The sequence below is a fragment of the Akebia trifoliata genome, chromosome 14, assembly GCF_017979445.1.
Source record: "Akebia trifoliata isolate Shusen 1 chromosome 14, ASM1797944v1, whole genome shotgun sequence".
In the NCBI taxonomy this organism is placed as follows: domain Eukaryota; kingdom Viridiplantae; phylum Streptophyta; class Magnoliopsida; order Ranunculales; family Lardizabalaceae; genus Akebia; species Akebia trifoliata.
The window spans coordinates 2,784,586-2,796,676 of NC_141388.1; the positions used below are offsets into that span (position 1 = coordinate 2,784,586).

General features: G+C 37.4%; 2 protein-coding genes across 2 annotated transcripts; one reads left to right on the plus strand and one right to left on the minus strand.

Moving 5' to 3' along the window:
- Positions 1-1,387: 1,387 nt before the first annotated feature.
- Positions 1,388-6,966, plus strand: ILR1 (Peptidase M20/M25/M40 family protein). Its single transcript, XM_086422792.1, has 5 exons — positions 1,388-1,952; positions 5,539-5,664; positions 5,777-6,091; positions 6,263-6,391; positions 6,495-6,966. Exons 1-5 carry the CDS (start codon positions 1,605-1,607, stop codon positions 6,861-6,863), a joined length of 1,287 nt encoding a protein of 428 aa, XP_086278918.1. The 5' UTR covers positions 1,388-1,604; the 3' UTR covers positions 6,864-6,966.
- Positions 6,967-7,649: 683 nt separating this feature from the next.
- Positions 7,650-10,084, minus strand: LOC147385484 (Pentatricopeptide repeat (PPR-like) superfamily protein). Its single transcript, XM_086422791.1, has one exon. The coding sequence runs from the start codon at positions 9,989-9,991 to the stop codon at positions 8,306-8,308; it is 1,686 nt and encodes a 561-aa protein (XP_086278917.1). The 5' UTR covers positions 9,992-10,084; the 3' UTR covers positions 7,650-8,305.
- Positions 10,085-12,091: the final 2,007 nt, after the last annotated feature.

Consider the following 12,091-nt stretch of genomic DNA (forward strand, 5'->3'; position numbering starts at 1 on the left):
TTTTACCTCGAAATCTTTCCTGAAAACTATTTATTAACTTGGTACTAATTCTAACTTGATCGTCGGAGTGGTCATGTTGTAGGTCACTTATCGAACTAAGAGCCCTCAAGGGAGATCTTAACGTAGAGCGAAAAATTGCATCTACAACAATCCAACACCTTAGTCTTCTAGATTTTATGAAAAAATTCAAATCCCAAAATAAAAAATAAAAAATTGTGAGCTCTAGGTTTTGAAAATGGACGGGTATTGAACTTCCATGGAACTCTCAAATTTAAAATTGAAATTCAACTATAAAAAGTATTTTTTTTTTTCAAACTTTATATAATTTTGTGCTCAAAAACCCTATGAGATGGGATCATGTTTTGGGACGCCAACAAGCGAGGTCAATGACCTTTGTAAGAGTTGAAATATTACAAGTTAATAAGACTAGTTGTACTTTTGGAATTAATGGCTGTTGTAAACGATAAAAATAATAATAAATAAATAAATAAAAATTGACCCAAATGATGAACCTAGATCGTATGCAACCAGTTGGAGGATTGAGACCCTCCTCCTGCATCTGAACACATACCACGTAAGTCATAACACAAGAAAATTTTAAAAATGGGAAATTTTAGGCATCATTCTTTGGACTTTGACTCAGGTGGCATGTATTAAGGTGTGGGAGGAGGGTTTCAATCCCCTCACCAAGGATTCCCAAATAATATGACACGTGACATCTTTGGAGAGAGGGAGTTACAACAGCCTACCAACTAGGGGTGCACATCGGATTGGGTAAATCCGAGATCCGAACCAATCCGAAGCTTTTAGATTGGATTGGTTCGGATTAAACACACACACGGTTCGGGTACGGATCGAAGAAAAAAAATTCGATTAATTTGGTTCGGTTCCGGATTAGGATATAATAGAACCGAACCAATCCGAAAATCGAACCAATTATATATATATATATATATATATATAATTATTTAAAAAATAAAAGTTTCGGTTTTTTATTTCTTTCTTCTTCTTCCTTTTAATTTTTTATTATCCCAAAGTCCACGTTTAAAAAAGTCCTCCTTATTTTTAAGGTTTGAAGATTGGAGGAGATAGAATACTTGGATTGAGGAAGAAGGTATCTATCTTCAATAAGTATGAGAACCGAGAACCGATCCGAACCAAGATTGGATTGGATTGGTTCGGTTCTATAGGGTAATTGGATTGGTTCGATTTCAAATTTGTAGAATCGATCATGTTTGGTTCGGTTCCAATTTTGTCAAAATCCGAACCATGTGCACCCCTACTACCAACCTCGTTTCAAGATTTCGTGCGGACGTTGTCCTCAACGAAACTGTACACCCTAATTGTAAAAAAAAAAAAAAAAACATATGAGATTGAACACACCTTGGAAATACGCATTATAGAATGAGATTCCTCCATAAAATAGAAACTCCAAGAAGTCATCCTGAGGACGACGGATTCCAGTACTAATCTCGAGGAGAATCTAACGGTATGCAATTGGTCAAAGCAGTCTCCTTGGTTTTGTAAGTTTGTAACTCTTCTCTCAATATCTCCGAAAAGAAAACTCAGGTTTTGGCTTTGCCGAACTTTCAGTAACTCTTCGCATGGAGGATTTTCTTTGTTACCTGTTGTTATCAACCTTGTTCTTCAAATCATGGGCTCTGGAGAACGAATCGGGTCCCGATATCCGGATTCTGACTCAAAACCTGCTGGAATCTGCAAGAGAGCCCGAGTTCTTCAATTGGATGAAGATGGTTCGAAGAAGAATCCACCAGTACCCAGAACTGGCTTTCGAAGAATACAAGACGAGTGAACTCATCAGATCGGAACTCGACTCACTTGGAATCGGGTACTCGTGGCCTTTCGCTAAAACTGGGGTGGTGGGTTCAATTGGGTCAGGTGGGCACCCTTGGTTCTCTCTCAGAGCCGACATGGATGCTCTCCCTCTACAGGTACTTTCTTTCCGTGTCTCTTGTGTCGGACACAAAACCATGTGATTAGATAGTTCGTGATGTAATTTATTAACTTAGGTGGAGAGTATTTGGTCTTAACTTAGCGGCTGCCAGTCCTTGCAATTTTCTAAGGTCAAAGGTCAACCTAAAAAGATGATGGTGCAATACTTACTATTTTGATATGCTTTTTCTGATTAATGCAAAAGAACAGATCAAAGGTACCAGGAGAGGTCTTACTAATCAACAATCAAACTGACTTCTGATGTAGAAGCTAAATAATAACCATTAGTAGTAGCCCTAGGTAGCGGTGCAACTTGGTCCGGTTCAAATCGAGAATCGAACCAAACCGATAGCTTTGGGTTGTTTGGAACAAGTTCTGGCACGATTCTGGGTTAAGAAAATGGAAAACGGATCACTTTGGTTCGATTCTCGGTTCAAGGCTTGTATAAAACCGAACCAAACTCTTATATACATAGCTCATGTTCGATTGCCAATGTCTTTATCCTATATGGTTAAATTTTTTGGGTTGGATAGATTCAATTTTTTAAGATGATCACTATGGTGGGGGGATCATCCTTAGAAAAAAAAGCAGCCCAATCACAAACTTCTAACCACATCAAAAGCAGTTTAGAATTGTGGATTGTCGATTTTTATCATTAATTTGTAAATTACTTTTGATGGGATTAGAAGTTTCAGCCTAAGCTGATTTTTTGTGAGGATGATTTCCTCACCATAGAGATCATCCTCACAAAAAAAAAAAAAAAATTCAGCCTAATCCAAAACTTTTAAGTCATATGAGACAAATTTTGCCTCTCTAACATTGGTTGTCAAACGGGTTCAAAAGCCAACAAGATAACGACGTGTTTTGTCTTATATGGCCTAGAAGTTTTAGAATGAGCTGATTTTTAGAAGATGATCTCTATGGTGAGGAGATCATCCTCACAAAAAATCAGCCCATTCAGAAACTTTTAACCTTATAGGACAAAACTTTGGCTTCTTAAGGTTTGGTTGTCGAATGCTACACACACACACATATATATATTAATTTACTATGAATTATTTTAGGATTTAGGACATAGATTAATGCCTTTTTTATAGATAAAATAATGACTTTTTATGGATAGATTAATAATTTATTATATGAAATTTTATATTTATTTGTTTATTTTCATTAAAAATATGTTATTTCCAAGGAAGTTTATAGAATAAAGTTGTGCTTGAATGACCAAGCTAGAACCTCATATTGCACTTCTTGACGTGAAAGTGAATAGGAACCATAGATACTTTTTCACTCGTATCTCGACGAAAAGCATCTATGGTTCCCATACACTTTCATTTCAAGAAGTGTGATATGAGGTTCCGACTGAAGTCACTTCAGCATTATTCTATAGAACATTGGCAACCCATAGACTCAAAACAACCTTAATTTGGTTTGGGTTGATTCAATTCCATTGGCATTTCGATTAAGTTTTGGTTTTTATTTAGTGGAACCGACCTATGTCGAGTTGGTTCCAATTTTGCCCCAAACCGAACCAAGTTGCACCCCTAGACCTAAGGATGTTAATGGTTCAATTCAAAAGGAATTTATAACAGAAACCATTATATTTTTTCGGTTCTGGTTCTTGTCGGTTCCAGGTCCAATTCTAAAATAAATGGAACCGGAACCACCAAGAAACACGGGTATCCATTGATTTTGGTTCTCAAGAATCAAATGAGAAAAAAATATATCAAATCATTATAAAGTCTTTTTCCTTTCAAAAAATTAACATATTATTGATGAAATTATCAACTTAGTAATTATTTGTTGTACTAAAATTTTAAGTTAATGGTTTTTTCTTTTCAAAAATTGAAATTAATCTTCCTTAGAAGTAGTAAATTTTTAGAAGAGATGTTTCATTTAAGCTCCCATGCATAGCTCATAAGAAAATTTGAAGAGTTTTATATAACATGTATTAATTTTAAAACAAAAGACAGCTTGAATCATCTATACCGTAAAAAAAATGACAAAATAAATCGGTTCGGGGTATTACCCATCAAATAGAACCTAATGGTTCCGATTCATGTCGGTCCGGCTCCATTTTACACTTGACTCTAGTCGGATCCAATAAAAGGGAATCGGAATCATGGTTTTCAATTCCAGTTCCGGTTCGCTTTCAATTAAATGGGTACCCATTGACACCCCTAGTAGTGGGTCTAGTGTCTAATCCTCTTGTATAATACCTACTAACGCACTTTGATGATTAAGTTAATAGGATTTTCAATGGAGTTTAGGTGTCAAGATTGAGGAATTGCATATTTTTGCCTTCAAATCACCTTCTATTCATAGAGTTTGAAATATTTGGACATGTCATTGATTTGTTTGCCTGTATATTGCTTGTAGGAGATGACACGTGGCTGGATAGGCAGGTGTCAGTATCTTATCGTGTCTATCCGTCTCTCATGTCGATGACTTGGGAGAATAACTTCTTGTCAATCCACTTGTCTTTCTTAGATTACCTACTTTGGATAGTTATATATATTGTCAATCCAACTCCTCTCTCTCTCTCTCTCTCTCTCTCTGCTAGAACAATGTCAATATGTCAATCATCTTTGTCAATGCGTATTCTCTAGTAAGTGAACGATCATGCCTTCTTGAGTTGGTCCTGAGCTGTTTCAGTACATTATCGATGAGCCCTCGGGACTTGTCTATCCCCTTGACATATTTTTTCTTAATCTATCAACTCATCTTGGGAGGTATGCTTTCTCCTTATACATAAATAATAATACATATAAAAAAAGAATAGTAAGAAAATTTTCATAATCAATATGTAACCAATTTATATTTCACATTCCAAACTTTAATATCCAAATTCCAAACTCAAATTAAAATTGTACCACATCCATATAAATTTTCAACTTTCCAAGTTTTAATCCAAAGCATAAAACAATAGTTGTAGAACAACAATTAACTTCAACTATGAGACTATAATAAGAAGCCGAGCCCACTCCACATCGGGAAAGGTCTCAAGTTAGGTTACTGTGTGAGGTTCCTTGCGGCTGTGGACAGAGAGTCTGTAGTCTTTATCATTGATACTGGATTTTTTCTCTCTCTCTCTCTCTTCCGTGGACGTAGGCAACTTGCCGAACCACGTAAATCTTGCGTGTTCATTTTATTATGTTATGTTTACTCTTGTAACACTTCCACACAACAGACAGAAATTGAAATAGTGGAACAAGAAAAAGAGCCAAAACTTGCTCAAGTTTCAAAGTCATTGGGGGAATGTAAAGAACAGGACTAAAAGAAAATATGTAATAGAGTCACAAAAAGAGTCTTTACACAAAGTCTCAAGGATTTTTTTAAGAGATGCAAGCCTCCAATACCCATGAAAACATTGCTCAAGATTATAGGTCATCATTTACATGTTCTTATCTGCTTAATTTTTCATACATTTTTCACTGTTAACCATGCCTCTAGGAATTGTTTGGATTAAAATTAATTCTTCCTTGCTCTCTAATCTCTTGAAACCACACATGGATCATTTGGTAGGATTTGTTGGGTTAGTATCATCCTTCCTTGCTCTGATCTCTTGAAATCAAACATGGGTAGGAATTGCTAGATTGGGAGTATAAGAGCAAGTACAATGGTAAGATGCATGCCTGTGGTCATGATGTTCACACAACAATGCTTCTTGGGGCAGCCAAGCTGCTTCAACGTCGAAAACATGAACTGAAGGTAAATCAACCACCACATCATCTTATCTTAGCAATGGTATTTCCATGAGAAAGCTAACTTATTTCATTCATTTGGTACTGAATTCATGAGCTACTTTACGTCTACCTTAAAGGGCACCGTAAAGCTTGTTTTCCAACCAGGGGAGGAGGGTCACGCTGGAGCATACCATATGCTACAAGAGGGAGCACTAGATAACATTCCTGCCATTTTTGGATTGCATGTTCTGCCTTCATTGCCGACTGGTACCATTGCTTCAAGGCCTGGTCCTATTCTTGCTGGGTCTGGACGGTTTTTAGCAATAATTCAAGGAAAAGGTGGGCATGCTGCAAGGCCTCAAAGTACTAAAGATCCGATACTTGCTGCATCATTCGCGATCCTTGCACTGCAACAGATTGTAGCTCGAGAGACAGATCCTCTTGAAGGCAGAGTAAATTTCTACTTCCCTTATTTATAAAAGTCCATATACTGTACTGTGGTTCTTTTGGGTTCGAGATATTTAGGGGACTGTTTGGTTCCAAGGTCTTTCTTGCGATGAATAATTTCTTAGGTTCATTAAGAAATTGCAACCCACTCCTGTGTTTAATTCCCAATTACACAGGTGGTTACAGTTGGACTCATTCAAGGTGGCCAAGCAGAAAATGTAATCCCAGAGTTTGTGAGATTCGGCGGCACTTTTAGGAGTATGACCTCTGAAGGTCTTTCTTTCCTTAAACAAAGAATCAGAGAGGTAATCCATATTTTATGTAGAGAAAGAACCCTTATTGTATTATTCTCTTTATGCTTTAGTAAAACTAGACTACTGATGAAAATACAATATGGTATCTTCACAGGTCATAGAGGCGCAAGTAGCCGTGCATCAGTGCACCGCTGTCGTGGACTTCATGGAGGAGAAGCTAATACCGTATCCGGCAACTGTGAACGATGAAGCCATCTACGAGCATGCTAAGAAAGTTGGGGAGGGACTACTTGGGGAACCCAATGTGCTACTAAGCCCGATGTCCATGGGTGCTGAGGATTTCAGCTTCTATTCGCAGAAAATGGCTACTGCATTTTTCTTTATCGGGATCAATAATGAGACTGTGAAATTAGATAAGCCACTGCACTCGCCATATTTCTTTGTCGATGAAGAGGTTCTTCCCATAGGGGCAGCTCTCCATGCTGCCATTGCAATCACTTACTTGGACAACCATGTTGTTTAGGGACATTAGTAACTCGGGTTTTCAGTTTTGAGAAATATAGCACTTGAAAAATTATTTGACAGAAACCATCAATGAAAGTCCAAATCCCCAGAATGTTGTGTGATATTCCTGCATTACCACTTTATTTTCGATAACGTGCACTACACCTTACTAAGCACAAGTGAAGTAGAAGGTTTGGTGAGCTCAAAGAAGTCATCTGCTCAAAAATCACAATCAATGAGTGTCGCAGTAATCCAATCCATATTAAGAACCCCCTGAGTAATTCCATAGGTACTTCCGTTGTTTTTATTCTGCCAGTGTTGTTGACAAATATGATTCTTAGGAATCATAGATACCAATAATCAACCCAAACAAATAGCTACTCCAAATGTATATACTGAGAAATTTGACGCAAGCAATGAAATATACCAAAATGTCAAAGGCACGCACAATGGAGATCTTCAACATTTATATTGAACAAATGGGATGATTCATCACAATAACGAGTATAAAAAAGAATATGATGGACAGATGGTTAGGACCATTCAATGAGGTTGACAAACTACTACTTAGAAGCCTACACCACATGATGTATTGCTTATTCCAACTTTCAAACCTTCACGTACCAGTGTGCCATTAGTGCCCGAAATATCTCAGATCTAATTTTAAACAAGAAACTCCCTATTAACTATTATGAAGAGGAAATATACTTAAAAAGACATTTTGCATTTGCAAAACTCTGACCAGTTACAGAGATATCCTACATCGCCTTGTAGTTTAAGTTCAAGAAAACTACAACTACTATGGTGCCATCATAAAATAGAAACATCAATGGAGCAAAGAGTTGATGATATAATACACAGTGAAAGCTTTAAGAACCCCACATCAGTGGTGATCCCAGCAATCATCACAAAATTCCTCGAAAGCTTCAATAGCCCCACATCAGTAGTGATCCCTGCCGTAGTCACAAAAATTTGTCAAATTTTTGCGAAAAACTGGGGGAAAAAAAATCTTCAGAAAAGGTGGTCTGCCAAATAATGTGCTATTTAATCATTTGGTCCGATTTTTGAAATTTCGGTAATGTTTTCTATTTATCCCACTGCCCGATTTTATTTTTGGCCTATAATCTACCCAACATTTTCTCCATTTTTTTTCTCCAAATTATCCGAATGAATGAACTGTACCCCGCAAAATCCAAACTCGGTTACTATGATCCCAGTCACAATTTCCATTTCCAAATTTGAGACTCCTCAGCTCCAATGTCATGTAGACTTCAAAAGCTCCAAAAATGTATCGCCAACATAGCTCAAATTGAAGCAGTCACACCATTAAAGAGTTTGAATCTTCCTGGCCTTATAACAAATCTCCATGAAATTTCAATACCTAAAATGTCAACTTGAAGCCAATCTCTCCAAATGTTCTGTTTGATGGAAGAAGATACCAAAAACTCGAAGACTTGGAAACTATATCCAACTACAACCTGGTATCTTTCGAACTCCTGTCACTCTCATCCTGCTCCTCACCTCCGAAACATCAGCCCATCTATCTGAGGCCGCATAAATGTTTGACAACAACACATAGTTACCGGCATTGAGAGGCTCAAGTTCAAACAGTCTGCCCGCTACAATTTCCCCAAGCTCGATATTGCAATGTAACCTACATGCCCCAAGCAATGCACCCCATGCACCCGCATGCGGCTCCACAGGCATACATTTGATGAGGTCATAAGCATCTTCCAGCCGCCCAGCTCGACCAAGAAGATCAACCATACAAGCATAATGGTCCGGAGTGGGAACTATGGAGTAGTCACTCTTCATGGTGTAGAAGTAATGGCACCCCTCTTCTACAAGGCCCGCATGACTACAAGCTGTAAGCACAACTGTGAAAGCCACGTCATCAGGAGTCAGCCCTTCGTCTAGCATCTGAGCAAAGAGGCGAACCGCTTGAGCGGCACAAGCGTGAATCGACAACCCTTGTATCATAGAACAATATGAGATCAAGTCTCGCTTTGGCATCACCGCAAATAAATTAGTGGCCTTTTCCATGTTCCCACACTTTGCATTCATGTCTATACGAGCCGCAACAACATGAACTCGACTGAGATCAATTGAGCTTTGCGACACATAGGAATCTACCCATTTGGCCAATTGTTGACTACCGACTTGAGAACATGCCGACATCAAGCTCACCATGATGAATTCATCGGGTCTAACATTCTCAGAACGCATCTCGATGAAGATCTTCACAGCCTCGTTAGGCTGTCCGTTCTGCACATATCCTGATATCAATGCCGACCACGCAACAATATCTCTATTCGGAGATTGATCGAACAGAAATCTTGCAGAGGCCATGTCGCCAGACTTTGCATACCCATCAATCAATGACGTGAAAGAAACCACATTTCTCTCAGGCATTTCATCAAAAAGTTTACGGGCACTTTTCAAATCACTAAATTTAGCATATCCACTAATTATAGCATTCCATGATGCGATATTCCGACACGGCATTTCATCAAATAGACTCCGAGATGCCTCCAAATCACCCAAATTCAAATACCCAACAATCATAGCCGTCCAAGAAACCTCATTTCTGTCAGACATACCATCAAAGATCTTCCGAGCACATTCGATCTCTCGACACTTCCCATACAAATCAATCAAACTGGTTGTCACAAAAATATCATTTTCAGCTCCATATCTCACAATCGAACCATGAATCGCCTTGCCTACTCTAATAGCAGATTCGTTCGAACAAACCTTGATCAAAGAAGGAAAAGTGAACTTATCAGGAACAGTTTCGGACCGTTTTAAACGATTAAATATCGTAATAGTTTTAACAACAGTAGAGTTATCGCAATGCCCTTTGAGGATTGAGTTCCAGAGATAGATGTTTGGTTGAGAGACGCGATTGAAAACGCTTGTCGCGTATCGGATGTTAGAAAAGGAGTTGCAGAGACAAACGAACTGGGTTATGAAGAAATTATCTTGTTCTACACCCTTTTGGATGATTTGCGCATGGATTTGTTCGAGGTTTCGGATGGTTTTACATGCCTTTAAGAGGGTTGAGATTGAGAAAGACGTATCGGAGTTTCTGCGTTTCGGTATTTTATCGGGCGAAGGAAGGGAAGAAGACCGGCCGATAAAGTTCATAGGGCGAAAGGGAGTGTGACATTGCTAGCTTCGCTTAAAATTTCTCTCGCGCCTTTGTGTTCTTTGACGGACACTAGGGAAAGGCGTAGCAAATCGGTTCTCTACTTCAACAGTCAGCTAGGGGTGTCAATTAAGCCCATATTGGCCTTCTAACATGACCTGACCCAGCCCAGACCAAGAAAGAAGGGTTAGGGTTTCCTTAGGCCCAAAAGTTTGGATCGGGCTTAAGAAAACTCAATCCATTAAATCCCGAACGGGATAGGCCCAACCTGCTAGTATATTTTATATGTCTTGATAGATGTATGATTTTTCTAACAAAAGATAACTGAAACAAATTATAAATAAATAAAAAAATTATTTCCATTTGTAATCAATTTTTTCAATTATGATATAGATTCGATATTATTTTGACAATATCAATCAACTTCAATTGATTTAAAAAATGCACGAATTTATTTAATAGAATTCAAAAATTAACCCAACCGGAGCTCATTAGGGCTCGAAGAGTATAGAGGCCGGGTTCCAGCATAACCAATTTAGGCCTAAAGATTATAGATCCACCCTTCGATGGTCGTAAGTTCAATTGGGGTGAAGCTGGAAAAGGTTAGTTGTACGAAACCTGTGGTTGGATTGAATCTTTATTTTATTTTATTTTTATTACAGGCTATCTTATAGACAACAGATCGGACTCGTATCTGAGATTTTCCCAGTCCATAGACCATTGTCTTGTTCAAGGACTAGTCAGATTGAATCCTTAAAGTCTGACTAATTTACTTCGTAGGGAGAAAAAAAGGACAAAGGGTTGGTTACATATATTACCATCGCCTTCAAAGGCTCACTATGTATATTGCGGTCAAAGTGGACTCCTCCTATACATGGTTTTTAAACTCATTTTGACGTCTCGTCTCATCTTGTCCATGAATAACACCAAGTCATCAAGTCATCTCAGACAAATTTTCCTATACGTTTGAGTCATCAAATTCAACAATGAGACAAATGAACTATGGTTTCAAATCTCGTCTGATACAATTGACTTGTCTATCCATCTTGTTGGTGGACGAGGCTCACAGAGCGAGTCAGCAATCGCATACTCATGAATTTTTTTTTATACTCATGGTACTAATATTGACTTCGCCATTTTTTTTTATTACACTTAACATTTTAGTGATGAAAAAATGTTAAGATACTAAAAATACTCTCTCATTTCTTTTGTCTTATCTAAGGTTTTCTATTATGATACATTTCAATGTTTTGTATTTTTTTTTTTTTATGAAAATGAATGACATATTCATCATTTCAAATATGTTGCTTTCGTTGTATGTTTGTGTCATTATTATAAATTGGAAGATGGCATGTGCAAACACACATGTATTAAAAGTGCTTATTTGTAATTTAAAATATTGATAAAAGATTTTCATATACGATATAGTAAAAAAGAATATATATTTGTTTTTAATTTTAAAATTAAGCAACTTATTGTGGATTGCAATTTTCTTGATTTTTGACTAAAATGACCCTTATGATATTAAGTTGAAATGTGAAAGTAGAGTCATTTGTGGGATCAAAGTTTTGGTGTCGAACTCCGCCCTCTTTCAATATGATAGTGAAGATATATTTTGAGTATTTTAAAACGCTTTTCTTTGAGGGGTTACCTCGGCTTTCTCTTCTTGTATTTTGTTCCTATCTTTTTTTTAATATATATTGGATATTTTATGAAGATATATGCAAAGGATTTGGTTCTTATTGATTTGAGAACCAAAAGCTCAAGATGATGAGAGATTCATGAACATTTCTTTAGACTTTTGGGCATCCATGAAAATAAATTTGAAAAAGGTGAATTTTGTAGAAGCTCACAGGTTGTTGATAATTTTACCATGTATGTCTCTTATAGAAACTCGAGAATTATTACAATAATTTTGTAAATGATTCCTTCCACCCATGTACCCCAAACGACCTTACTTACCAACAACGGAGAACATTTTTCATAAAGTACTAGATGACAACACTTGGCACCGTGAGGTTGGACCAAATTCACCAATTCCGAGGGAATAATCTAAAGCCACAATGTATTAGGTTCCCTTGAAGAATCAGGGATGGTCA

Coding starts and splice junctions, on each gene's coding strand:
- LOC147385484 (XM_086422791.1), bottom strand. CDS start 9,991: ATGAACTTTATCGGCCGGTCTTCTTCCCTTCCTTCGCCCGATAAAATA.
- ILR1 (XM_086422792.1), top strand. CDS start 1,605: ATGGAGGATTTTCTTTGTTACCTGTTGTTATCAACCTTGTTCTTCAAA. Junction 6,092..6,262: donor CAGATCCTCTTGAAGGCAGA/GTAAATTTCTAC, acceptor CCAATTACACAG/GTGGTTACAGTTGGACTCAT. Junction 6,392..6,494: donor TTAAACAAAGAATCAGAGAG/GTAATCCATATT, acceptor GTATCTTCACAG/GTCATAGAGGCGCAAGTAGC.